The 27,909-nt window shown below is 40.3% G+C and overlaps 1 protein-coding gene across 1 annotated transcript in view; it reads right to left on the bottom strand.

Moving 5' to 3' along the window:
• The window catches only part of MRPL44 (mitochondrial ribosomal protein L44), a 74,278-nt gene extending 47,152 nt beyond the window's left edge, over positions 1-27,126 (bottom strand). The window contains exons 1-3 of the mRNA XM_069213737.1: positions 26,868-27,126; positions 16,362-16,830; positions 1,910-2,088 (exon numbers count right to left, since the gene is read on the bottom strand). Coding sequence (XP_069069838.1) covers positions 1,910-2,088; positions 16,362-16,830; positions 26,868-27,043 — 824 coding nt within the window. The 5' untranslated portion in view covers positions 27,044-27,126. The remainder of the gene's footprint in view (positions 1-1,909; positions 2,089-16,361; positions 16,831-26,867) is intronic.
• Between the last annotated feature and the right edge of the window lie 783 nt (positions 27,127-27,909).

The raw sequence follows: 27,909 nt of genomic DNA, 5'->3' as shown, positions 1-27,909 counted from the left end.
TTTTGACTTTTCTGAGCCTGTCAAGTCCTTCTTTTGACCCATTTTGCCAAAGGAAAGGAAGTTGCCTAATAATTATGCACACCTGATATAGGGTGTTGATGTCATTAGACCACACCCCTTCTCATTACAGAGATGCACATCACCTAATATGCTTAATTGGTAGTAGGCTTTCGAGCCTATACAGCTTGGAGTAAGACAACATGCATAAAGAGGATGATGTGGTCAAAATACTCATTTGCCTAATAATTCTGCACTCCCTGTATGCCTATCCATTAACCTAATTGGTCATGAATACTCTTAGAACTGCAGACAACAGAGGTCCCTGACCATAAATTCCGCTCCACGTTGTAACCATGTTCACCATGGTGGATTATCATACTCTTCACAATTTACATTGCTACACAGGCTTCTCTGCACTGTCTCTGAGCGGTTTCCCTTGTGCTTCTCAAGTGGACACCAATTTGAACAGAATAGTTAAAACGTTCTCCACTTCCAGTGGCTTGCAGTGTTGTAAAGGACTTCATCGTAGCTCAATTAATTTTGGTTGGTGGCTACAAAGAACTTTTAAGACTTTGGTTTACACAACGAGAAAGCAACATCCAGAGGACGCACACCTTTACTTCAAAGTGTTATCTCCTGTGACTAAGACACAGCTTGATCTTCATATAATTTGGTTTTTCTCCACACATACACATATAAAGCCCAACAGTGCAAAGTTTATTCTTAGGAATGAAGAATTTTCCCACACCAGGATTCAGGGGTGCCCCACCAACCAGGTTCTGTGTACTTTGACTGTCACATTTACCAAATATGTAAGGTTGTTTGGATTACTTCAAGGTACAGAAGAAGAGAAAGAACACAACAGGGTTCTGATTTGTTTCTTGGGGACCTTCTACTCAACTTGCCAACTCCCATTTCTCTGTCCAGGTCCCATTATTTTCACATACAGATAACGACTCTACTAATTGCTATGACTCCACTTTGGTCACTCCGAAGGCAGTCCTTTAAGCAGCCACTCATCTAAAAACTGTTCAACCGAACTACAACCAGATGATTAACACCAACAAATACATAAAAAGTGCAGTACCTTCCACTAAATGCTGTATCATGGTCAAAGCCATAAACACCAAGTAACAGGTACCTAGTAGATCCTGAATCCCTGATCACTTTTTACCACATAGAGCACTTATCTAGTAAGAATGAAATTCCAGAAGCTACACAATAGGTGGATAAGAAAGCATCCTACATTTAGGCAATATTTTTTTACAATAAAATGTCCCTGTCTTTGCACCTCTCCAAACCTCCAGCAATTCTTGAGACATCATCTTTCTCTACGGAATGCTTCAGCTCACTCATACCATACACAATGCTTGACTCAGGACATGAATTTGCTACACCATACACTAAGTGAACCCCCTTGGACAAAGCAATGCTAACCTGCCCCTAATCTGCTCCCAAACAGTTTCATACCCAACCCCTGTGTGGTATGACACTGTCCCTTACCCCAAGATGCCACACTACCCTCTGGAGCTAGTTGACTTGCAGCCGTCATACAAAAATACCCCATTAAAAAATATTTTTACTCAATATCCAATGGGTTCCAGTTGCTATATCACTGTATGTTTTTTAAAGCTACTTTTCGGTATTATACAGCTATTATAGGCAATATTTTTTTTACAATAAAAAAAATACTGCTTGAGATAGCAAATAATAACATGTCAAACCTTGAGCCATTTCCAGCAGACTGGAAATCTATTTTCATTAGAAAACCTGAAAAACAACATTAGAATTAAAATTACAATATTGATCTTTCAAAAAGCATACAATTTGCAAAGTCTAAACAAGTAGAAAAAAACAGACAGCATTGAACTGTACAAAAGTGATGGTTGCAAATGACAACTGCACTCACCAGTACAATCCTACAAAGAACACTGGTAGCACTGTGCTGGCTGCTGACTGCCTGGTGATTCGAGGCTCTGGAGCAGAAAGATTGCGTTTGGCTAATTCTTCTACGAGTAACCCCATGGGATTTGAAACAGTCCAGACATCAAAGATGTCTTTCCCAATCAGCTGAGTAATCAAAAAATCCTAAAAAATAAATGAACACAATACAAATGGGTTTATAAGCATGTGCATTTGCAACACTCAAAATAATCCACCATCCACTGCATTATTTACTGATTAGAGAAAACAACGGTTTTCACAGCTCAAATGGATAAAAAGTTCGGCTAATGATTGCTATTTTTAGGCATTAAAATTGATGGCAATTGTACCCTGTTGGTTAGCATCCCAAACTGATGACCGAGGGAAGGAATTTCACATAAAAGAAGAAAACGAAAACACGCTTACTATAATGTAAGTCGACTGAGGTGGAAAGGTTTCCTTTCTAGTAGTGAAAATATCTTGTTTCTGCAAATGTATCCGAGGCACCATTTTTTAAAGCAGCAGTTATTTCAGAGTCCGAGTTCTCAGAGCGCCACTTACATCACAACAGCACACAAAGTTCAGACGAACGCTGAACAAGATGCATCTTTTTTTTTATTTATTTTTTACAGATGATTACTTGAATCCCAAAGTGACTCCTATGCGACATATACATAATTAAATTACAGTACTCCTTTGCAGAACTGCATCTTCTCAATAGCAAGGTTATCTTTCCAGAGACTCTATTAGTGAACCATGCTAAGCCTGAAACTGTAAAATACAACTAGAATGCACAGATTAAAGAGAGGTATACCGTTCAAATAAGAGGGATGGAGTGTTTGTGCTGTATAAGTTTGCACTGAGGAAGGCATTTAAAAAAAAATACCAAAAAAAGGCATTCCGCTGCTTCCACACAAGACAAAATCATTATGTAGTGATAACATTTTGAACATATGCTCTGTATATATATATATATATATATATATATATATTTTTTTTTTTTTTTATTCAAAGAAACTGGTGCATTGTAATCGCACACCAAGGGCTGCACATCATCCAAAACAAGCTCGTAAAATAATCAAAAAACACTTTTAAATAATTTAATCGGCTGCTTATTTAATGAAAAAGATTTGTATGCAGGTAAATAAGAACCCGCAAAAGTTGGTACATAAGCACAAAAAGGAAATCAATAATGTGCCCACCATACAAAAAACACACGCTGTCCCCACCAAATGTCTACGCGTTTCGGCCGAAGCCCTCAACAGGACATTGGCAACCATTTTTACACTCAACTATTTAAACCATATAGTCCTTCTTTGTTGTAAACTACATGACTTAGGAGAGGTGCAAACGGTGCGGACATTTTGTAACGTGGCAGTTCTATATTTAAGAAGTAATAATAAACTTCTAATCCTGTGTTATATTTAGAATAAAAATTCAAATATGACATTATATATTTCTTTCATGTTATAATGCAATATCACAAATATGATCTGGTCGCCTATACATACATAAAAATTGATTATAATCACAGTCAATAATTGTTAAATACAGGGGAGAGAATATCCCATATGTGATATTTTTCCTCTTTTTCACTCTTCCTTTTACCTTTTGCTCTTAATGTCAACATATTATCCACTTTTTACCTAGTAGTTTTAAAAGCCTGATATAAATAAATAATATAATAAATATATGTGCTATCAATTCATTACACAACATTCAATCTATATACAAGCTATAAATAAATGACTAGATAAATAGAATAAATTCGATTAATTCTCAGAAAAGGATACCCATAAAAATGATATCTAAAATAGACAAATATATAGATAAATATTAATAACCAAAATTATATAAAATTTATATATATATATACACACACACACACACACACACACAATCTTGGTTTTTGAAAAATTAAGACTCAAATCTTTCGTATATTTCAAGCTGCAGAGGTTGTGCAGAGCCAACAGATCTCAAGATGAGAGCTGATTGGTTGCCACCATATGAAAAATGATGTGACTGTAGCCATTTTAGGACTCTAGGACTGAGTTACCTATTTCCAAAAGATGTTTAAAAAAACAGGGGCAGGTTAAGGATACTCTGCCCCTCCTAGGTCTTGTTGGGAGGGGGCATGGGGGACTGAGGTGGGGACTTCCCTGCGCCAGTGGTGGCGCAGGGAGGTCAGCCAAGCACCACCTTCTATTAGGGTCCCCATGGCCAGTATTGGCTCGTGAGTTAGGTCACATGCCTACTCCGTATAAAAAGTAAATAAATACTGTCCCAGAAATGGGGTCCCACAAGACAGGAAGGGGGTTGCGGCACACATTAAAACATTTTGTTTTAAAAAAAAAAATAGAATTGGCGGCTCCTCCCTGGCACCCAGGATGGGTGCTGGCAAAAGAGCCAGCAGGACAGCAAGGGCCCACCAGGGACATCACCCAGGACGCCAACGAGAAGAAAAAAAAAAAAAAAAAGGTGGTGGGTGTCCCAGGTGGGACAAAGACACTCACAATAATAATGTAATTTGTAAAAACAAAAAACAAAAAAAAAGGGACAATGAATATAAAACAAGTGGCAAGAGCCAATCATTTATTATTCACTGCTCGTAGGGGCACCAACAAAGGGTAGGGTCGGGAACGGTATAAGTACTGACAATATCCTGCATCGTTAAGAAACAGTCAATTCACAGTCAATCTAGAATGATAACGTGTGGGGTGCCAGTTCTTGAGTATTACAGTTACCAAAACGTAGCTTTTAGCAAAACATTCCAGACAGAATATTTCATTAATTGCAACACCAAGTATGTGGTTTGTGTGTTAATTTGTGCTTGTGGGGCTATACATGTTGGTAGCACAGTTAGGGCCCTGAAAGAACGCATACAAGAACACATGTGGTCCATAAGACATAATGATCTATCTTCCCAACTGGTTAGGCACATGAATGAAATGCACTCAATATCTGAAATTCCACTTGTTAAATTCTTGGGAATAAGCCGGACGGAACCCAATCCTAGGGTGGGGGTTCGTAGAGCGGATCTGAGACGCAATGGATAATTAAACTAAGGACCATGGAGAGCAGTGAAATGTAGCACTTTTTTAAATTTTTTTATAAAAGATTATGCATATTGTTTCAGTGACTTTGATTGTGATATGATCACGTTAATCATTATAACATGGATGATTTTTGTGTATATTCACATTCTCACTTTACTGGGCGATTCTACTACATGCAGATATGTCCATTACTCATTTTTTGTTATTAGCTGCCCTTCATTATTAGGCAATTGTCAGTTTTATAAAGGATTATATTTATTATTACAGTGACTGATTTGGATATGGTCATGCCAACTATTATAATATGGGTGCTTTTTATGTACATTCACATTCTCAACATGATGGATGATTCTACTACATGTGGATGTGTCCATTACTCATTTTCTGCTATTAACTGCTCTTCACTTTCAGCCAATTATCAACTAATATGGCGTGGAATGCTCCCAATTTCAAATTATGGGTAAGTGTATTACAAATTGTGTCATATTTGTGTTCAGGCTTGTCTAATGCCTTGTTTTTAATACTATTTCTGCTTTTTAAAACTTTCACATGGGTGTGCTATGGTCCCTGGATATTGGTGATTCTGAACTCATCTTCAGTTTCCCTGATGTCATGACAATCTGATATTTGCTGTGGCTGTCATGGTACATATTTAAATTATGAACATGCTAGTGAAATTATTTTGATTTTATTTTATAGGCACACCTTTTGTCTTTTTCTATCTTTTTTCTTGCTTTGTCTGGCTTGATCTTTTGTGGATAATGTTAGTTATCATTTGTACTAAAGAATTATATTAGACATATAGCTGAATGAATCAGAACTGACATATGAATTAGGACTGCACGTCTAAAATACTTCAATAAATCTTAAATTGGCTTTTACGGCATTTCCACCATTCCCAGTATATTGTAGATGTAGGACTTGCGAATGTGTTGGAACATGCAGTTGCTGCCTGGTACTTTTTAGTATCTCAACTGTTTCTACCATTGGCCTTTTTTGTGTTTAAGCTACCTGAGCACGTAGTTGTGTTGTTAAATATGGGGTGCGTCTGCCGCTGTGTATTCTGGACTTGGGAGAAGACAGTCGGGTCGCACGGCAAGCAGTGTTGAATATGGTAAGCTGGGATAATTAGTAATGTTTGTTTGTATTTTTAAATGAAATTGTTAATGGTGGCTTTTCTTTTTACTAAGTTATATGAAAGACAGGTTTGCCTCGACAAGTAGCCACTTTATGAATTCATAACTGACAGTAATGGGATCTTTTTGGTATCCTGAAGTTGTGGCATTCTTTAAATATTGGTTTGCGCTCTATAAGCCTTCAGAGGGAAGTTTGGACTCATGTGTGAGCGTTTTCATTGTGTTATCTAGCACACCGTAGTGACCACTTCTCTATTTACATCGTTACCAGTACTTGCATGACAGTCCTGCTGATTTTCGCTCGCATTGTTATTTCGCTTAAATAACATTCCCTTCCCCACAACATAGACCTGGTAGAGGCTTTTGTGGGTGCATGTCCCACTCTCCAAATCAGAAAATTGTTCATCATGGTTTTTTTTTTGGGGGGGGGGGGGGGGGGGATTAGAGTGTTTATATGTTTGGGAAGGTTTACATACATATTTAAGAATTATCATGGGTGCGCCCGCATTTGTGTTAGTTAACACATCATTGTAATGATATTGGTGTTTTGACCACTGACCCCATGTTGCACTTAGCCTAGCAGTGCACCGTTACATTAGTGGCCACCAGCTTCATTTTGCCTATTGACTTTATTTTAGCATTAGCCACCGCCACATTAAAAGCTGCAAGTAGTTTTCCACATTGTGCAATGTGCTCATGTTTTTATTTTTAGTGTTCCTTCCCACCAAGGTCTTAAGCTGATAAGAATGTACTAGGACGGCAGGGAACGGTCTTGTTTTGCAAGGGCACCTTGGGATTGTGGCTAAGTCCAGACATGTTCTTTTCAAAGCTGGCCTAAAGTAATCCACATTTTTTTTAATAATAAACTTCTGCAGTGAGAGGGAGGTTCTAGAATTTTCCTCTCTTGATTGTTCAAAGTATAAGAGGCCGAGACCAGATGGACCGGGGAGAGTGATTCAGACCTCCGACATGCCCAGGACACTGGGGTGTCTCATCCTTCCCGTGAGGATAACTGATCTCTACCTCGCCTTGATCGATTCTGATCTGATGCTGATAGGAGGGAGATGAAGCCTAAGTGCCCTTGCCTCATGGTGATGCATACAATTTAATTCATGTTATCTGCTTTGCATTGTGATAGATATATATATGGAAAATGTCACTTACCCATTGTACATATGTTCGTGGCATGAGACGCTGCAGATTAACATGCTTTGCACATCCCGCCATCTAGTGTTGGGCTCGGAGTGTTACAAGTTGTTTTTCTTCTAAGAAGTCTTTTCGAGTCACGAGATTGAGGGACTCCTCCCCTTTCGGCTCCATTGTGCATGGGCGTCGACTCCATCTTAGATTGTTTTCCCCACAGAGGGTGAGGTAGGAGTTGTGTATTATAGCAATAGTGCCCATGCAATGGCGTAAATATGTATGTACATAATGTGGTTTAAAGCAATATATTTACAAATTTACAAATGTTCAAGATCAACTTCCAAACAGCTACAGGCTCCCGGGGAGGCGGGAGGGCACATGTGAATCTGCAGCGTCTCATGCCACGAACAGATGTACACTGGGTAAGTGAAATTTTCCATTCGATGGCATGTGTAGCTGCAGATACACATGCTTTGCATAGACTAGTAAGCAGTTATCTCCCCAAAAGCGGTGGCTCAGCCTGTAGGAGTTGAAGTTGTTTGAAACAAAGTTAGTAGTACTGCTTGTCCTACTGTGGCTTGCTGTGGTGTTAACACATCCACGCAGTAATGCTTGGTAAACATATGAGGGGTAGACCATGTGGCTGCCTTACATATTTCAGTCATTGGAATGTTTCCTAGAAAGGCCATGGTAGCACCTTTCTTTCTAGTTGAGTGTGCCTTTGGTGTTATAGGCAGTTCTCTTTTTGCTTTGAGATAACAGGCTTGAATGCATTTAACAATCCATCTGGCAATGCCTTGTTTGGATATTGGATTCCCTGTATGAGGTTTTTGGAAAACAACAAACAATTGATTTGTTTTTCGAATTTCCTTTGTTCTATCAATGTAGTACATTAATGCTCTTTTGATGTCTAATGTATGTAGTGCTCTTTCAGCCACAGAATCTGGTTCTGGAAAGAACACTGGAAGTTCTACTGTTTGATTTAAGTGGAACGGTGATATGACTTTTGGTAAGAACTTAGGATTTGTTCGTAAAACTACTTTATGCTTGTGTATCTGAATAAAGGGTTCTTGTATGGTAAATGCTTGTATTTCACTTACTCTTCTTAGAGATGTGATGGCAATTAGAAATGCTACTTTCCACGTTAAGTGTTGTATCTCACATGAGTGCATGGGTTCAAACGGTGGACCCATGAGCCGTGTTAAGACAATGTTGAGGTTCCACGAAGGAACTGGTGGTGTTCTTGGTGGGATAATTCTTTTCAGGCCCTCCATAAAAGCTTTAATGACTGGGATCCTAAATAGTGAAGTTGAGTGCGTAATTTGCAGATAAGCTGAAATTGCGGTGAGATGCATTTTAATGGATGAAAAAGCTAGCTTTGACTTTTGTAAGTGCAGTAGGTAGCTGACGATGTATTTAGCAGATGCGTGTAAGGGTTGAATTTGATTATTACGGCAGTGTAAGGTCTAGATGTCCGAATTCTAAGACTTTAGGAGCCAAATTGCTAGATTCAGCGATGCTGGATTTGGGTGTCTGATCTGTTGTTTGGGTTGAGTTAACAGATCTGGTCTGTTTGGTAGCTTGACATGAGGCACTACTGAGAGGTCTAGTAGTGTTGTGTACCAAGGTTGTCCTGCCCAAGTTGGTGCTATTAGTATGAGTTTGAGTTTGTTTTGACTCAATTTGTTTACCAGATATGGAAGGAGTGGGAGAGGGGGAAAAGCGTATGCAAATATCCCTGACCAACTCATCCATAACACATTGCCCTGAGACTGAGCCTGTGGGTACCTGGATGCGAAGTTTTGGCATTTTGCGTTTTCTTTTGTTGCAAATAGGTTTATTTGTGGTGTTCCCCATCTTTGGAAGTAAGTGTTTAGTATTTGGGGGTGAATTTCCCATTCGTGGATCTGTTGGTGATCCCGAAAGAGATTGTCTGCTAACTGGTTCTGAATTCCTGGAATGAACTGCGCTATTAGGCGAATGTGGTTGTGATTCGCCCAATGTCATATTTTCTGTGCCAGGAGACACAACTGTGTTGAGTATGTTCCTCCCTGTTTGTTCAGATAATACATCGTTGTCATGTTGTCTGTTTTGACAAGTATGTGTTTGTGGGTTATTATAGGTTGAAATGCTTTCAGCGCTAGAAATACTGCAAGTAGTTCTAAGTGATTTATGTGAAACTGTCTCTGCTGAGTGTCCCATTGTCCTTGGATGCTGTGTTGGTTGAGGTGTGCTCCCCACCCTACCATGGAGGCATCCGTTGTTATTACGTATTGAGGCACTGGGTCTTGAAAAGGGCGCCATTTGTTTAAATTTATAGTGTTCCACCATTGAAGCGAGGTGTATGTTTGGCGGTCTATCAACACTAGATCTTGAAGTTGACCCTGTGCCTGTGACCATTGTGATGCTAGGCACTGTTGTAAGGGCCGCATGTGCAATCTTGCGTTTGGGACAATGGCTATGCATGAGGACATCATGCCTAGTAGTTTCATCACCATCTTGACTTGTATCTTTTGTTTTGGGTGCATGGCCGGTATTACATTGTGAAATGGCTGTACCCTTTGTGGACTTGGAGTGGCAATCCCTTTTGTTGTGTTGATTGTCGCTCCTAAGTATTGTTGTATTTGACACGGCTGAAGGTATGACTTGTTGTAGTTGAGTGAGAAACCTAGTTTGTGAAGGGTTTCTATGACATACTTTGTGTGTTGTGAACACTGTTCCTGCGTGTTGGTTTTGATTAACCAATCGTATAGGTACGGGAACACATGTATTTGCTGTCTTCTGATATGAGCAGCCACTACTGCCAGGCATTTTGTAAAAACTCTTGGCGCAGTTGTTATCCCGAATGGCAACACTTTGAATTGGTATGTACCCCTTGGAATACAAACCTTAAGTACTTTCTGTGTGAAGGATGTATCGGTATATGGAAGTATGCATCCTTTAGGTCTAGTGTTGTCATGTAGTCTTGTTGTTTGAGCAATGGGATTAAGTCCTGCAGTGTCACCATGTGAAAGTGATCTGATTTGATGTAGATATTTAATGTTCTGAGATCTAATATAGGTCTTAGAGTTTTGTCTTTTTTGGGTATGAGAAAGTACAGTGAGTAAACTCCTGTTCCTCTCTGATGAATTGGTACCAGCTCTATTGCATCTTTTTGCAACAAGGCTTGGACCTCCAGTTGTAGAAGATCCATGGGTTGTTTTGACATGTTGTGTTTTCGGTGGGACATTTGGAGGGAATTCTAGAAATTCTATGCAATAACCATGCTGGATAATGGCTAGGACCCACGTGTCTGTTGTTATTTCCTCCCAGTTTTTGTAGAACTTGGTTAGTCTCCCCCCCACTGGTGTTATGTGTTGGGGATTTGTAACACCGAAGTCACTGTTTATTTTGTGGAGTTTTGGAACTTTGGAACTTCCCTCTACTTTTTGGGAACTATCCCCCTCTATATTGTCCCCGAAAACTTCCCCGCTGGTACTGGCGATGATAAGTGGGTCTTGTTTGTGAGGTTGTGGGTTCTGTGCTTTGTCCTCGAAACCCCCCTCGAAACTGTGATTTCCGAAAAGTGCCTCTGCTCTGTGGGGAGTAGAATGCACCCATGGCTTTGGCCGTATCCGTGTCCTTTTTAAGTTTTTCGATAGCAGTGTCCACCTCCGGCCCAAACAACTGCTGTCCGTTAAATGGCATATTCAGCACGGCTTGTTGTATTTCCGGCTTGAATCCTGATGTACGCAGCCATGCATGTCTCCGTATTGTCACTGCTGTATTTACAGTCCTAGCAGCTGTCTCTGCTGCATCCATTGCTGACCGTATCTGATTGTTCGAGATACTCTGTCCTTCCTCCACCACTTGTTGTGCTCTCTTTTGGAACTCCTTGGGCAAATGTTCTATAAAATGTTGCATTTCGTCCCAACAAGCCCCATCATATGTCGCCAACAAGGCCTGTGAGTTGGCAATGCGCCACTGGTTGGCTGCTTGTGCCGCCACTCTTTTCCCTGCCGCGTCGAACTTACGACTCTCTTTGTCTGGAGGTGGTGCATCTCCTGAGGTGTGTGAGTTTGCCCTCTTGCGAGCTGCCCCTACTACAACTGAGTCTGGTTTTAACTGCTGTGTGATGTACACAGGGTCTGTTGGTGGCGGTTTATATTTTTTCTCCACCCTTGGAGTAATGGCCCTGCCTTTCCCAGGCACCTCAAACACTTGTTTGGAGTCTTTTAGCATTCCAGGTAGCATGGGGAGGCTCTGGTACTGGCTATGTGTGGACGACAGTGTGTTAAATAGAAAGTCGTCTTCATATGGCTCTGCATGCAGGGTGACATTATGAAACGCCGCTGCTCTTGACACCACCTGTGTGTAGGCGGTACTGTCCTCGGGTGGTGACGGTCTAGCTGGATAACAGTCAGGACTGTGATCTGACACTGGCGCATCATAAAGATCCCACGCGTCGGGATCATCCTGACTCATCCCAGTATGAGTTGGCGGAGTGGCTACCGGTGATGGTTGTGGAGAGCGCTGTGGAGATGGTGGCGGGGTTACTTGTCTTGCCACCTTTGCCTGTGGCTGCTTGTCTTTCTCTTGGAAGGCAAATTTCTGTTTCAATCGTATCGGAGGGAGAGTACTGGTCTTCCCTGTCTCCTTTTGAATGTGGAGCCTTCTTTGAGTGTAATCTGGCTCCACTGTCTCTAGCTCCTGACCAAATCTATGTGTTTGCATTTATGAGGACAGGCCTTGTTCCTCTGTGTAGCAACTTGTTTTCGGTTCCGAGACCGGATGTTTCGGTACTGAAACCTTTTCGGCTGCTTTTTTTGGTTCAGACGACACTTTTTTGCTCTTCGGCATACTGATCTCTCGGTGCTGACTTGTTTCGGTGCCGGGATTGCTTTGACCCGGTGTTGCGGGGTCGAGTCTGCTCTGTGCCGGTATCTCGACCGGAGTCGGATGACTTCGACACATGCATGCCCTTTTTAGGTGCCGATGCTCGGTCACCTATTTTTCGGGTTAAGCCATGGCCTGCCGGAGGTGGCGTCCCCTGGGCTTTAGTGGTCTTTGCGTGAGTTTTGTGTATCGACGTCTTACTCGCGGTTTTCGGCGTCTGTTCAGGATCGACCTCTTCAGAGTCCGAATCCTCGATGGAGAAGGTTTCTTCTTCTTCCGTGACGTGCTTTTGTCCTGTCGGCACCGATGCCATTTGTAGTCTTCTTGCTCTTCGGTCCCTTAAGGTCTTCCTGGACCGAAACGCTCGACAGGCCTCACAGGTATCCTCCTTGTGTTCTGGAGACAAACACAAATTACAGACCAGATGCTGATCTGTATAAGGATACTTGTTGTGACATTCGGGCAGAAGCGGAATGGGGTCCGTTCCATTAGCCTTGAAGACGCACGTGGTCGGCCCGACCAGGCCCCGCCGGGGAATCGAAAACCCCAAAGGGCCACCGGAGCTCTTCAAAATTCAGTGTCGATCTGTTGTAACTAACCCGATACCGAACGCAAACAATACCATCAAATTTTCCGAGATTTTCACTAACTTTCCGAACCGAAACACGGAGCGAAGAGGTACACGTCCGAACCCGATGGCGGAAAGAAAACAATCTAAGATGGAGTCGACGCCCATGCGCAATGGAGCCGAAAGGGGAGGAGTCCCTCGATCTCGTGACTCGAAAAGACTTCTTCGAAGAAAAACAACTTGTAACACTCCGAGCCCAACACTAGATGGCGGGATGTGCAAAGCATGTGAATCTGCAGCTACACATGCCATCGAACATATATACACACACAGATACATATAATTGATGTGAATATTGCCATGGGGAACCATTTGTACGTTTTCATTTCATTGCTGTGTCCATTTTTAAACGTGTTCTTTCAACATGCTGACCTTCCTTTACGAACCTTGCGAAGTGAAATAATAAATGTCTTCTGTAGACTAAGAAGTGCATTCCAGAGATTTCTGTCAGTGCATGAGTGTTTCAGCTTGGTCATTAGTGAAGCAAAACTATCGTAGCGACAAAATTTTTATTAACATCGTCACCGGGGCTTGCAAATTTGTCTGCTGATTTCCACTGGCATTGTATTGCGAACGCGATTATTGCCTTTTACATAGCTTAAGCCTGGTAAAGTGCCTGTGGGCACACGTCTTGTTCTATGTACTGTAATTTTGCTCATTACACTTCGGTTATAGTTGTTTATATGTTTTAGAAAGGTTTACATATACTTCAAAGAAGGTGCCTTAGGTGCATTACTTAGATAGTATATCGACTTTTACGGAGTGGCCATAGATTTTATAGTATTTTGACTGACTTTTACTCAACGGATATTCTGTATCAGTGTTCTGCTTAGCTTCAAACTAAGAGGGAAGAGGCTAAAGAATCCAGCACTTTTAGTCTGAGTGATGAATTTATTGAGGCACTTCCCAGGTCTCAAACGAGGGCATACATAAATATTAATGTGAGCATTTAACTTGAAAGCAGCAAAGCATGTGCAGATACTAAAATAATCACAGCAGTTGAATAATAACAAGAAGAAAAAGTGCAATATATGAAAATGAATATGTATGCAGTGAATATATAAATATCCATGCCTCAGCAAAGCTAGATAATTAAGAAATAAAAATGCATCACTATGGGGGTCAAATCTAACATCATGCTTTTCCTTGCCAAAATCAAGCTGTGGAACCCTGGACAACTGAGACAGGTGAAATATTTCCCAGTGGGACTGATTTGTTTCGAGTAGTGCGTCCATCCTCAAAACCTAATTTCTTCTGCCTCAGTGCCATGTTTCCCCTCCTTATATAACTTAAGCAAGCCCAAGAGGAAGGCTCTGGTCACCGTCCCTCTCCCTTTGAGTAAGTTGTGAAATTCAAGCGCTGACTGAACTTGGTCTGTGTTGAAAAACACACAAAAGATTTGGCCAGATCCCAATGTGCATTTCCAAAACAGAGCTGTACCCTTCTCTGCTACAAACATTCTTATCCGTGTACACTCTTACCGTTGCATCCCCCATGATATGTTCCCTTCTCTGGTGAGAAGAGTGAAATCACGTTCAAAGTGGAAAACAAGCTGAGCATGGAAAAATACCTGCCCAAAGACAGCATTTGAAGCTAAGCTAAGCACAAAAGGGAGTCAATGGTCAAGATAGAATCAGTGGTTAAATACAGATAGCATTACAATCGTATATACTTCAATCCTTAATATACATTTCATGTTTTATCTAAAGGCATTCTAAATGGACTTATCAGGGTCCTTATCCTTCTAAAGGCTGCGCCTTTATTGCTGACTAAAGGCTACTTTTTGGTAATTAACACTCGAGAACCAGCACCCCACACGTTTCTCCTGGGGCTGTATGCTCACTATGCCTGGGCCTGTGGAGTTTGTATATAGTTTTTTTACGCAGACATGAGGTTGAATGTCATTTTTATACAACCTATTATTTTGCTATTTTTCTATTCCCTTTTCTGGTCTGAATTATTAATTGGTTTGAACAGGTTCAGGTGGTGATAATCACCATTTATATCACTCACATGGGAGTTCTCATCCATGTGTATCTTGTCCTAATTTTTTATTTTCTATTTTTTTTTTCTCACCCTTAGGATTGATATACACATTGGTGTTTTCAGTTTATTTTATTTTTTTATGATAGTGGAACCTAGGACTTAGCATTCTGTACTACAAAGTTTATCTTCATGGCAATGTTAAGGTATCATTTTTTAATATACTATATTTTAATCTTAATTTTATTATCAGCCTTGAAAAAGTCCCTGGAAGGGACGAAATACGTGTCGCCTGCAGTCCTCTTTCGATCAACATATTCATAATTTTGTGCTGCTGTACACATTGCACATATTTATTACTTATATGTAAGAGAATGTTTCGCTAAGTAACAATTCACAACCTTCATTTCAAACAAATATTTTCTAAATATTTTTGTTGTACTATATCAACTTTTGTATTTCTCATGAATGCAACATACTTTATAAGGATAGTACGCTTATATTCCTGGACCTTATTTTTAGAAAAAACATATTTGCTCTGCTACTTCTTCTTTTCATATGAATTTGGGCAGAGTTCACTCTGATCGATACATACGCATCTTGGCAACAGGTGTGTTGTACTGTTTTTTTGAGGACCATCACGTTGCTACTACTCCAACTAGTGTAGATGTGCCACTGTGATATCATTGTTGCCTCACTTCTCATTCTTTCACATAAACAACATTGCTCAGTGGCACAGCCTTACAATTAACTTGGCAATATGAAATTGTTCTTTCATTCGAACCATGAAAAAATACGATTTAACAGCTTTCCAAATATCTTCCCCACATGCAGCAAAACATGCCAAACACAAACTAGTAGGTGATGTGGGGCTTGTGTGAGGAACTTTTAACCCACCTCCCTTCACAATGCATCATTCTTTACTGCTTAAAAGTTGTTGTTTTTTTTTTTATCATATTACATCTTATTAATCTTCTGAGTGATACAAGACCTGTGCGCTCAAATTGTGCCCAATTTTCAAACATTTGAGATACTCCCATTAAAATGTCCTATCTAAAATTAACAAAAAAAATCCACACACTGTGAAGCCTTAAAGTTTACACCTCCATTTACAAACAAATTCTCTTATTTTCTCCACAACAGACTTTCAAACAATTGCACAGTCAAACACTACCCAACAGTAACAATACTGTACTATTAAGCACTGCAAAGAGCATTCTACTCACTGAGATAATATTAATCAGCTCATTAACAGGGCCTCTAAAATTAACCAAATGATTCCAGAGCTCTGTAACCTTCCAATCCAAACACTCACTACAGTCTCATGCACTAATTCCAGTCAGACTCTAGTAAGACTCATTGCTACAAAATCTGTGGTTAAAACTAAACTTGCCCTAATAACCCAACTGACAACAAGGCCTACTTACCTAAAAAATGACACAAAGTCAAACGTTTGCCACTCTTTCTTTCCCATCACTGGCATGCTACTGCATCAAGATAGAACTGCAAACACCACCATATAACCAAAGGTCTACAACTGATGCTAGTTCAAACCGTGTGGTATATGGACTTTTATACAGCGGACAAAGGAAACATAGAACAGAATGAAAAACGTACCCTTATGAAAATTCCAGTTTTCTGAGGCCCACTGCTCTGGAGCAAAACTCCTATCACAGCAAAGAAGGTCTGTTGAAGTACGTTCTGTGGAACAGGAAACTCTGAGCTCAGAGTCAAGTCTTCAATTCCTAAGTTGGATGCAACACGACACACAACATGTTCACCAGTGAGAAAATGTAAAATTGCTTCAATCCCTGCCTGAGGCATCTTTGAATAGGCTTCTTCGAAGCATGCTTTTAGATAAGAATGAGTGAAGGAGAGCCCATGCTCAGACAGTTCTTGGTTGTCATGAAGGTTTAGGGCAACTACTTCTTTGTCCACACCAAGGTCACGTCTCCTGGCCTCTTCTTGCTTGACATAGCAGGAATTCACAAAGGCTCTTTTGAGAAGGTTGAGGGAGAAGTTTTCATGCAGTCGGTGCCCAAACGCAATTATTTCAGCATGATAGTCAAAGTTTGGCTTCTCTGAACTAAACAGGACAAAAAAAAAACATTTAGACAGGAACAGTAGGACAAACTTAAGTATATGGTAACACCTGAACATGCTTTCTTCAATGCCTGAAGACAAAACAAAACATCAAGTACTCCAAGTCAGGGTCTTTTGTTTCCATTAACAAGCAGAAGTTTGTCAAATTACAAAGAGATTAAATACATGTAAATTCACTTGCCTTCAAACTAATGTGGCAGGACGGCTATATGTCATCAAACCTGTCAGTCTTGCAACTGCCTCATAGAATTGATCAAATGACAGATGGGCATAAACAAAAGTAGTCAAAGTAAAATCTCAGAGCAGATTCATATTCTAATTGTACTAAAACAAGTAAAGAAAGTTTAGCTTAGTCCCAACTGTCAGCAACAGCTCCATCTTTCATGCAGGAAAGATTATAATGGAACACTGTGCTGAAGTTCAACTCATTGATTTCGTATTTTATTCAGATCATGACTAACATTCTTTTTTCCACAAAGTCACTGCATAATGAAATAGGGCTTCTCTTCATAAGAGGAAACACATCTGAACAGGTATGTTCCAACATCACCTTTGCTTGAGTTCTTAGGATGTTTCTATTGTTCCTTTATTTGGGGTTTTGATCTATACTAAGGTTGCCAGAAAGCTATTAATCCCTTTTCTGAAAGTTAACATATTTTTCAACTTGTTTCATTCCACAGCATGTTTGAGAAGAATTTGTCTGACTCTCCATCAGCAGGAACTCTTTTAGTGATTGACTTGAGAGCAGTCTTAAAAGCTGTTTTAAAATAAACAATCACCAAGGTGTGAATCCAGTAAACAAGATAGTGTCAACCAAAAAGGAATCAATATCACCCCCGCCCCCCCCCCCCACACTAACCAACAGACCCAGGTAATTTGTCGTAAGACAGCAATATGTCATGTTGTCACAAGAGCAGAGGGAGTTGATGAGAAGAGAAACTGGAAATACCTTGGCTGGGGAGGAATAGATATAATCATGGAGTCCACAACTGCCAACTGGGAGTGGTAAATTAGTGCCTGCGAATTTCCAATTAACGAATGATTCCGCTTGATCAAAAAAGTTGGGGACTGCGGCTTTGTTCTGAAATTGTAAGAACAGTGAACTGGACTGACTGCTGTAGCACTTCCAGTACTGTTAATTAGATGTTAATCAAAAAGTCTCTATGCTCGTTTTCACTATCCCATGAACTCGCTGGCTTGTCACCTGCAGAGCAAAGGAATAGGAGGCTGGGGCATCCGAAGGAGCTACCAGTGGCAGACTGTGAACCTCTAAACTGATAATGCCTGCATATAGCCCTTATGTGAGAACCCGTCCCCTCCCGCTTTTGCACCACGCCGATGATGCATTTTTTGTTGCAAGAACGGGGAGAGCTTTAAGGGGTTAATGCATGATTACACCAGCCTCAATTTACAGGTCAATGAAAGTAAAACATTTATTATGAGGTGTGGGAAGCGACCTAAGAAAATTCCATTATTTCACATTAATAATATCAGAGTTGTGGAGACAGCGGCCTTTTCGTATCTTGGTGTCCTATTTTAACTAAATGCACATGGAAGCCAATGGTGTCTAACAGGCTTGCTATGCTTGAAAATACCATAGTAGGGCTACAGAATTTCTATAAAAGAAAAACTGGGCGTCAAACCTGTGAAGGAGCCATTGGTGGCTTCTATTGGTAAAATCGGTGTCTACTGCTATCAATGGGGCCGGCATATGAGGTGTGGTGGATACTCTTGGGATTCAGCACATGGAAAATGCCTTTTTCAAAAGGGTGTTAGCCATCCCAGGAGGATGGCCCACCTCCATGTGCCATGGGAAGCTAGGCATGCCCTACATTGAAGACAAGATTAAACTGGCACTGCTTTCGCTCTGGCGATCTATTTGGGCCAGGGAATCTGCCCGCTAAATCAGATGGTCATTGAGGACTGTTTAAAATGTTCCACAGCTCTTGAGATCCCCTGGCTAGAGTATGCGAAGGAACTCTAGAAGACATTGAGCTACCTGAGTTATTTACTTGACCCAGGTCCTGTAGCAGTGAGGCTACTAGAGAAGTTCGTGGGAGAACTCTGGCTTACTGAGAAGCTGCCGACTATAACAAAACCATAGGGACTAGTTACAAACAGTTATTCCCACAGGGAGAAATCCAACTGTATCTAGCCATGATTCGAAATCCTCAACATCGTTTTATGCTTACAAGATTTTGTTTTAATTATCTTCTGATTATGTGGAGATATCCATCGAACTGCCACTTCTTTTCAGAGCTGGCCCTCTGTCCCCGTGATGGTAAATCTGTTCAGTGAAACCTGCACATTTTGTTCTTTTGCCGATTCTACTTAACACCCAGAAAAAATCTTTAAACTATTTAACTTTTGTCAATGTAAACCAGCGCTTTTATTTCCCCAGCAATTGCAGTGTCCTCTGGTGTGCAACTCGGTGCCAAACTTAATTTGGCAAGTACTGAAACTAAGAAGGATTGCAGGTAGTTGTTTGGCCAGTTATTAAGAATGCACACTCTATATGGTACTTTTAGGTGTATTTTCATGATGGCTGGTTTCTTTTTATCTTTATGAAAATTTCTTAGACTAAGATTTGGTGCATAGGGGGTAGGTAGCGAGAGTAACGCAAGCGTAGGCATGGTTTTCTCTCCCTACTGTATGAATGTTTTTTATTAATTTTTTATTAATAATTGTTATCAACTTTTATTCTTTTTACTATAAATTAGCTCTGTTGATTGCTGATGTATTTGTATTTGTGCTTCTATGCTGCAGAAATGCAGCAAATAAAGAATGAACTGACTGTTATTCTTTTTCTCAGCATTGCCCGTAAAACTGCCGAAGTGGTTGTTCAAAGAGTTCAAAGTGAATTTGCCACATCTGATATCGAGGTCAGGTAGGAAAAGGGTAGCAATACATAAGTTACAGAATCCAACTGGGGGGTGGGTGGGGTTGCGGGTTGGGCGCACCAAACTATGATCTGTATTATGTGACGGCCCAACTGCACTGGGTGACAAAATAGTTGAGCAGTACGCCGCACTCCAAGCAAGCACGGACTGTGGAGGAGTGGCATGGGACCAAGGCACTAAAGTGTCTGATGACTCCAGGGTTGGGACGGCAAAGAACACAGATTGGTAGAGACTGCCAAGATCTGCTGGCGGTGTTCTGTCCAGCCGAGGGGGCACATGTACACTTACACTCTAGACAACACTCCGTGGTCTATACCCGCATTCAGGTCAATCACCAATACACATGGCAACAGACTGAGTGGAAGCTGGGATACGAACCATGAGTGACCTCTGCATACATGGGATGGCACGTTACAAGACATCCAAGACAAATATGACTTGGGGCCTGGCCAGTTCCTCATATATAATGCACTGGTATGCATGCTGCATCACACCTGGTCAAACAAAGTTGAAACAATCATAATACATCCTCAAGTTTATGCTTACCCTTGGCAACAACAAAAAGTGACCGGACAATACATTTTATCATTGATACTACATGTCACTGGCCAACTGACTTAGCGGGACAAATAGCTGCAACATATATGGCAAGATATTACAGACCAGACAGTCCCTTAGTCAGAAATTTGCACAGGTCGCTCCAAACCCAAAATTTAAATATACACAATTTAACATTCTATACCAGACATACCTCACCCCTAAACACACTGCACATATTCTTGAGATAGCCAGTACTAGGAGCCCCCAATGTCACCAGGGGTAGGTGGATATCATATGTGGTGTTGCCCATAACAATACAGTTTTGGTGGAGGCTCTGAAGGCACTAGCCTGGTATAGAAAGACCAAATATTTACCCAGGTTTAGAACTGCCACTGGTTCTGATTATTGGCCGCATGGCCATGTTGTAGAAATCAGCTGGGGTACCAAAGGTAGAAGCCTGGCTCAGGGTACTCAAAGTGAGCCACTACTAAGGCTGACATACTTGCAGCCTTGCAGAAGAGAAAGGGGGGGGGGGGGGGTCACCAGGAGGTGTGGCCTGGAACAATCCTATGCTGGAGATGGAAACACGAGGCCACCTTGAACTAAGGAAGACTGGAAGTGAATGACGAGTAGATGCGGGCAGAGGTTTTCTCATTATGATGAACTACTTTATTCACCAGTGATATAAAACTATAAATTATGGGTGATAAGAGCTACATGTGGTCTGACAGTTATATATATACCCACTGTAATGCATGGGTAGCAGTTTAAAATGTGGAGGAAGATGTGTGGTTAAAAAGTGACAACCAGGTAGATGTTTCCATTTTACTTTCCTATTCTTTTCTCGCTACCTTTATGTTTTGACTGCACAGTGAATATGAGAATGAAGGAACTATTACACATGACTTCCACAGAGGGGAACACACACATTCAGCTGTAAGTAAGTGTTTAAAAAAATGGTGTACTTTAGCAAAATCATATTGCTGTAAGAACAGATAGTATTCTTTCTTAATATAAAAGACATACAATCTAAATTATAAAATGCAAATAAAGAGCAACTTGTAAAAATATAGATTTCTATTTTACTACTTACAATTATTCAGATACATGGATAGATACACCCACTGTCAATTGAGAATGTAGCAGTACATAAGGTTCAGAGCTGAAGAGAGGGGCGTGCAGTGCTGCAACCCAATAAAGAATATGTCGGCCCTCATCAAGAGCCTCATAGTGCCCTTTCATAGCCGTAGAAAGGAACTACCCGACTCTTTCAGTAGTTATATTTCTACACAGGCCCTTTTGGATTGTCTACAGTGGGTCCATAGCGCTCTGATTGCACACTGAGGAGAGGTGCAGAGAGTCATAAAGCATAACTTTAAACCAATTATAAATGGCACTTTAATATGTATTTTACAGGAGGCCTGACTATCAGTGTCTGCATTTTAATAAGGTAAAGATAAAGAGGTTTAGCCATGTTCAAACAAAGGTGGTAAAATGTTAACATTAAGTTATAGGAACCCCCAATCGGTCCTGAAAAGCATTAGCTAGAATAATGTGCAAAAACAAGTCTTAGCGTCTCCATTTTTATTAGGATGTCTAATTAAAATATCAAGTTGCTCACTACACAACTAATACATTTGTTTTGATATTGTTTCTCTTCCTTTATGTACAAGAATAGACAAAGAAAATTCATGAAAAACATCGAGTATGGTGAAATTTGTGTTTCCGATCAAGTACCCAGTCACCTTAAACAAATTAATGCTTGTGGATAAGTGGGGGAAAAAAATCAGTGCTGAATACCACTGACACAAAATAAACATTTTTATAAGCTTGTGTGAATAGAGGTAATCATGGCCCATTTGAGTTTGCTTTCTTGTAATCTTTTGGCGTTTTAAATATGTTATGATATACCGTAATGGGCAAGATGTACTTTAGACAATAGTGTATCCCCATATTTTGTCTTTTTAGAGTCCACCTCAGCAGAATTGTTAGGCAACTTTAGCACCTCCATAAATTAATGTTTCAATGGCTCTCTCAGACTAAAGCACAAAAATATTAAAAAGCGCTCTTAAACCAAGATAGTACAAACCAATAGAAGCACTCCTCAGTCCTACACCCAAACCAGGGAATACACCTTCAGAATGTCTTAACAAAATTTCATTGAACAACAAAGAAATACATAAAAATCATAGTTAAATAGTAGCGAATGCTAAAGACTATGGCAGAGTCCCTTAAAATAGCATTTCAAAAAAAAAAAAAAAAGAAGAATTTAAAGCGAACCCTAGTAACATCAAAGAAAACCCTAAATAACCATGAAAGCATTGAATTTACCTCTTACTGATGGAAAACACTGAAGTCATAACTGCATGACCTGTAACTGGCCATAATGGACTCCAAAGTCAAATGGGAGGGTTTAAACAATCCAAAAAGAATGCAGTAACTGCAACAAGAAAAGTGTAGGCTGAATAATATTCAGAGTGAAAATGATGTGGGTGGTAATATTACTGACAGTCTGCCCACATCCAAGAGGAGAAAATGTGAAGTACTTGGTCTTACAAAAAGAAAGTCTGAATGATTTTTAGATCTCAAGTGATTGATGGAAACGAGATGCCAGAATTACGAAACAACCTAATAACATGAGTCGTCAGCAAAACCATCTACTGAGTTTAGATGCGAAAACCATTGCGGTTGCACCTCGAATCTAACTAAAGATACCATAACCAGGTTACCAAACACTTGGCTATCACCGATTCTGAAATAAGTAATATATATAATAAAAAATACAACCTTTGCAGAGACAAAATCACAAACTGTAGCTATTATTTGAACTAAAAGGTACATATTGGCAGATTTTAACTACAGATGTGTAATGGAGGGAAAATGTCTACGCACTGGAAGTTACACCTTCTGCACAAATGTTTATGTTCAGAGGGCTGTTGAATACAGGGCCAGCTCAATCAAGGCATTAGCAGGGAGGAAAAAGTATTACCAGGTTAGAATAAGCCACCCCTGAACCATGACAGCAATTACGCTATCAATGCCGTCACTTGAGAGGGGGATATGTGACTTTAATGGCAGGAAACATCTGACATTCGACAACAGGATTTATATAGATCAGACAGTCAGTCACAGGAACTTTATCCTGCTGTACACAACCATAAAAGTACAGATGATAAAAACATTCCATTAGGCCTCGAAAATTCATTAAAATGTTGCTAGAACTGCAGGTCGAGTAGCTTGAACAATCTACTCAACCTAACTATAACGTACTTGACCCAGAAAAGAGTCTCAAATCGTGTGATCCTATGCAAACATTGTATTTTACAGTCGCTTTTTTCTTAATTCTAAAAGGAATGCACCTTCAAATATGCAAGTTCAGCATTTCTGTTGTAAAAAAAAGTCCTCTTTTGTTTGATTAAATACACTAAACGTTTGCTCCAAGTATAATAAATATTACCCACGTATAGGGTACACATGATCCATGCATGACTTACCCCTTAGTTTTCTAATAGCTTTGCCATCAGAGCAGGAGTGTTTCTCAGTTTATGTTTAAACACTCACTTTTAATAAGTATATTACTAAAGCGTGATGTGGTAGCGAACTGTCATTTACAGACAGGAAATATCCAAGAAATGTCCAAAAACCTTCCCACTAACTTGCAGCTTTACTGATAAAACTATAGTATATTAACAATCTGTGAAAATTAGGTTTCAGAAAAAATATCATTTGCACATCACCAAGTAAAGTGTTCTGACTTTTTTTTTATCCTATTAAAATATTTTTTTCATCACACAAGTACACAAAATGATATTTCATAGCTACTGAAATATAGTTTGAAATGTTTGTTAAGTTGACTTAGTTATATAAATGTTGTGTGTTAGGAAAGACCTGATATCCACAGCCTTTCATTTCACACAGGTCAGGCAGTTCACCTTACAAAATCCTGGACCTCTGCAGTCACAAGGAAAAGTATGTGTTTGCGAGAACACAAACTGACTTTTGACCTCTGTCTCTAAACACACAGCAAATGTGACAAGAAAAAGATTTAAAGGCATATTACTTGCTAATTCAGTTTCTGTCTGAACAAAACACCTGTTCTTTGTCCGCTCGCAAGAAGGGGTGAGTAGGTTCTAAAAATAGCTCGACCTCATAAAAAATGACTCACCATAGCAATCAGTTGCGTCGATTTTTCGAACCCTGCATTCCATAATATAGCAGAATTCAAAACATTCAATAAAATAAAAAATAAAATCAGTTATATCCATTAGAGTCAATACATCTAGGACATGCCAGTGGCAGATTACAAGCTAATACATAAGAAATTAAAAAGTTTTTTTTTTAAAAACGAAGTCAAATCCTAAGGGATTACAATGAACCATATTTATTTCTAGCCCTCGGTGAAAGGCAAACAAAATTTCCCACAGACAGGCATATTTTCTGGCTCTCCAGCATTTGCAATTGCCCAAAAGCCTCCTTATAGGAGTTGGTGTATGTATAGATCAATACAGTTTAAAAAAAACTGAGATTATATATTTTTCAATGGTAAGCACTTCTCTGATGATAAGCACTGGTTCTCATTTGTAAACGTGTAGAAAGGACCTCAAATAGAGAATGATCACGACCTATTATTTTTAAAGCATGATTTAACCATTATTGCAGGAATAAATACAGGGCTAATAATGCAGCTTTAAATATTCTGAATAACCAAAGATGCAACTAGCTGGTGATCATAAAACGATTCTACCTTGGTAGTTAGATTCACTGACAATTTGAAACTATAGATTGAAGAGACACATTATAATACAATTGTGCTATAGATATTAAGGGCCTAAAATAGAGGGTGGTAAGATGTGAGTTCTAGATGAAGTAAAGCAAACTCTGAACAGATAAAATCCTGCTCAATGTGATAGAAGCTGTATGATGTTGGTAAGGAAGAAACACAATGGAATGAGAAATAGACAAAACGACAAAAGGTAACAGAAATTAACAAATGGGGCAATTGAGATGAAGAAACAGCACGCATACTGGCTATTAGTACAGTTGGCATATGCAAAGGTTTAAAAGAAGTCTGAACCACAAACAATCTTTAGGCTCCAAAAAAACTTTTCCTGACTTTCCAATAAGATGATATCAGTCTCTATTGAAATGGTGGGTGGACCACAACCATTGATATTCTCCCACCAAAATGCAGACAGTACAGCTAACAAGTGTGCTGTGGTGTTCGTAGCACGTGCCAAACATCACCACGTGATTACAGTGTGGAATTTTGTTGGGGGGAATTCGAGAACGTGGGAGGCAGCGGCTGGCAGACGGCCGTTAGCCTATGACCAGGATGAACGTGTGAAGGCCTGCTCTTAAATAAAGGATCTCCTCTACTTACCTGCCGAGGTGTGATTATTCTACAAGCGCGAGCTGCCGTAACACTAAAAGAAACACTCGTGGGGCGCGATGTGAATGTACATAAAACAACACAAAAAGGAAATAAATGTTTATAAAAAGTACAATATGACAACACCTAAAAAGCGAACAGCAAATACGTGAATGTACCCAACACTGACAAAAAAGGGGCATTCCAAACCCGAAAATTAGAGTAACTTGAATCATACCAGATTTAATTCATTTTCCTGACTCTGCGCTCAAAAATGCAGTGTTTGACGCAATGTATTTGTTAACTTCTTGGTGGAGAACCCCGGTATTGTATGCGGCGCTATGTAAAATATCGAGCTCTGTAAACTGGTGTCCCTATTAGCCAGTGCAATGGAACTAAAAGTATTGACGTCAGAATGCTGAAAGTCTGGGTCGGCCCTTGTGGGAATCAAACTCATCATGACGTGGAGGTCACATTAGATGTCAGCAGCGACTGCTTAGTTTGCTAATCAATGTTGCTGCCTTTCAAAGACGTTATTCATTTAATCAACTCCTGCAGCTAGCTCCATCTGAGTAGAGCTTAGCAAAAATAGATGCGAGACTCTTGTGCACTCTGCTCGCGTAAAAAGGGGGGGCATGGAAGAAGAAAAAAAAGATGTCATATGAGGCACCGAAAGACCTTCATAATTAGGTATTTTGACCCCTACTGACTGGTGGATCAATGGGATCACTACTTAACGGAGTTTAGAACAGTGTATACTTTTCAAGAGGACACCAAGAGAAAGTGGCCGAAAGTGCATTGGATAAATCAGATACTGGCTTGCACTTGTGAGTGAAGGGTTCTTCAGTAGAATAACAAGTCAGGCCACCGTTCCGCTTGAACCCACCTTATCACATTATACACCACTTATTCGCCTACGAGCGTTCAAACACCCTGCCTTGAATACAGACATTTTAACTCCTCCCCTCTTATAGAGTCCCATATATCTTCAAAATCTATACCCTAATATCCCACCATGCTCTGCCCATTCACCACTTCCTGTTTCGAGGTATGCTAACCCCGCAGCATCCCTCTTACGGGTCACCGCATGATTTGCTAGAATGCTCCGGTGTTCAACTGCTGTTCTCCACTGATTCCCATCAGTTACCCATACGACATCTGAATCCTCTACCTTCTGTAGCAGCGCACCCCTCACACCCTCCCCACCCGTACCGAGGGACTGGTGGCGGGGGAACCTCCAACTTGCTCTTGTTTGCCATGTACAAGAGATAAGGGCGCAGCCACCGCTTCTTTCCCCGAGAGTGACTCAGCAAGACTCCGTGGGGGCATGGCGGGCACCCACGAAGAAGAGGAGAGAGTCCAGCCCTCAACAACCAACGGAAGGCCATAGCGAGCTGCTGGGTCAAGACAAGGAGTGCTCTGCACACATCGCTGCCTTGTTAAACCGGAAACACACACGCCTGACCCGGAAGCACCGGACAATGTTCTTCAAATACAATGTGCCCACTGATGGAAAAACTAGAACGCCAACTCAAACACACTCTTGGCTGTAAAGTCTTTCCACATTTGGTGCTTAAACCTTGTTTGGCTATTTACAGTAGTTCACGTTTAAACGGTCATAACTGTTTTTTTCACTAAAGGTATCCGCCCCACATTTGTGTCATTTTCAGCCCCAACATCCCGGGGATTTTAACGGTACCCAGGGTTTATAGGTACCTCTGGAGCTAACTTAGAATATAGCATAAATAGGACAATTTTAAGGGGGTGGGGGGTAGGAAAGTTTTGTGCAAGTAAAGGAATGTTTTTGTTTTTCTAACAATCTTATCAACGAAAATGTTGTTGTCCTAGGATCACCATCTTCACAGTTTTCCAGGATAAGTAGATTTGTTTAAAAATACCACCACAATTTTTGCATTTTTCTAAGAGGTAGTCCATTTTCCCATAATATTTCTGGCTTCAAACTATTTGCAGTTTGTGGTGAAAACAGGTATGAAACCCATGTCTGTAACCCAGGCGTGATCCCAGAAGGCTATACATTTCTGAAAAACAGACACAATTTTGAATTCAGGAAGTGTTCATTTGTATACACCTCTCAGGTTTTCCTAGAGGCACTACTTTTTTAAATGAAAAAAGAATGAAAATGAGCAGAGAAAAATTGCTATTTAGACAACCCTTTCTCTATAATTATTTCGTCATTATCTGATTTACAAAAGCAATGCTGTTTACGTCCAATACACTCTTCTGGTTACAGGAA

Source organism: Pleurodeles waltl, chromosome 11 (genome assembly GCF_031143425.1).
Source record: "Pleurodeles waltl isolate 20211129_DDA chromosome 11, aPleWal1.hap1.20221129, whole genome shotgun sequence".
Lineage (NCBI taxonomy): Eukaryota > Metazoa > Chordata > Amphibia > Caudata > Salamandridae > Pleurodeles > Pleurodeles waltl.
The sequence above is the reverse complement of the archived record's forward strand: the minus strand, read 5'-3'. Positions and strand labels throughout refer to the sequence as shown.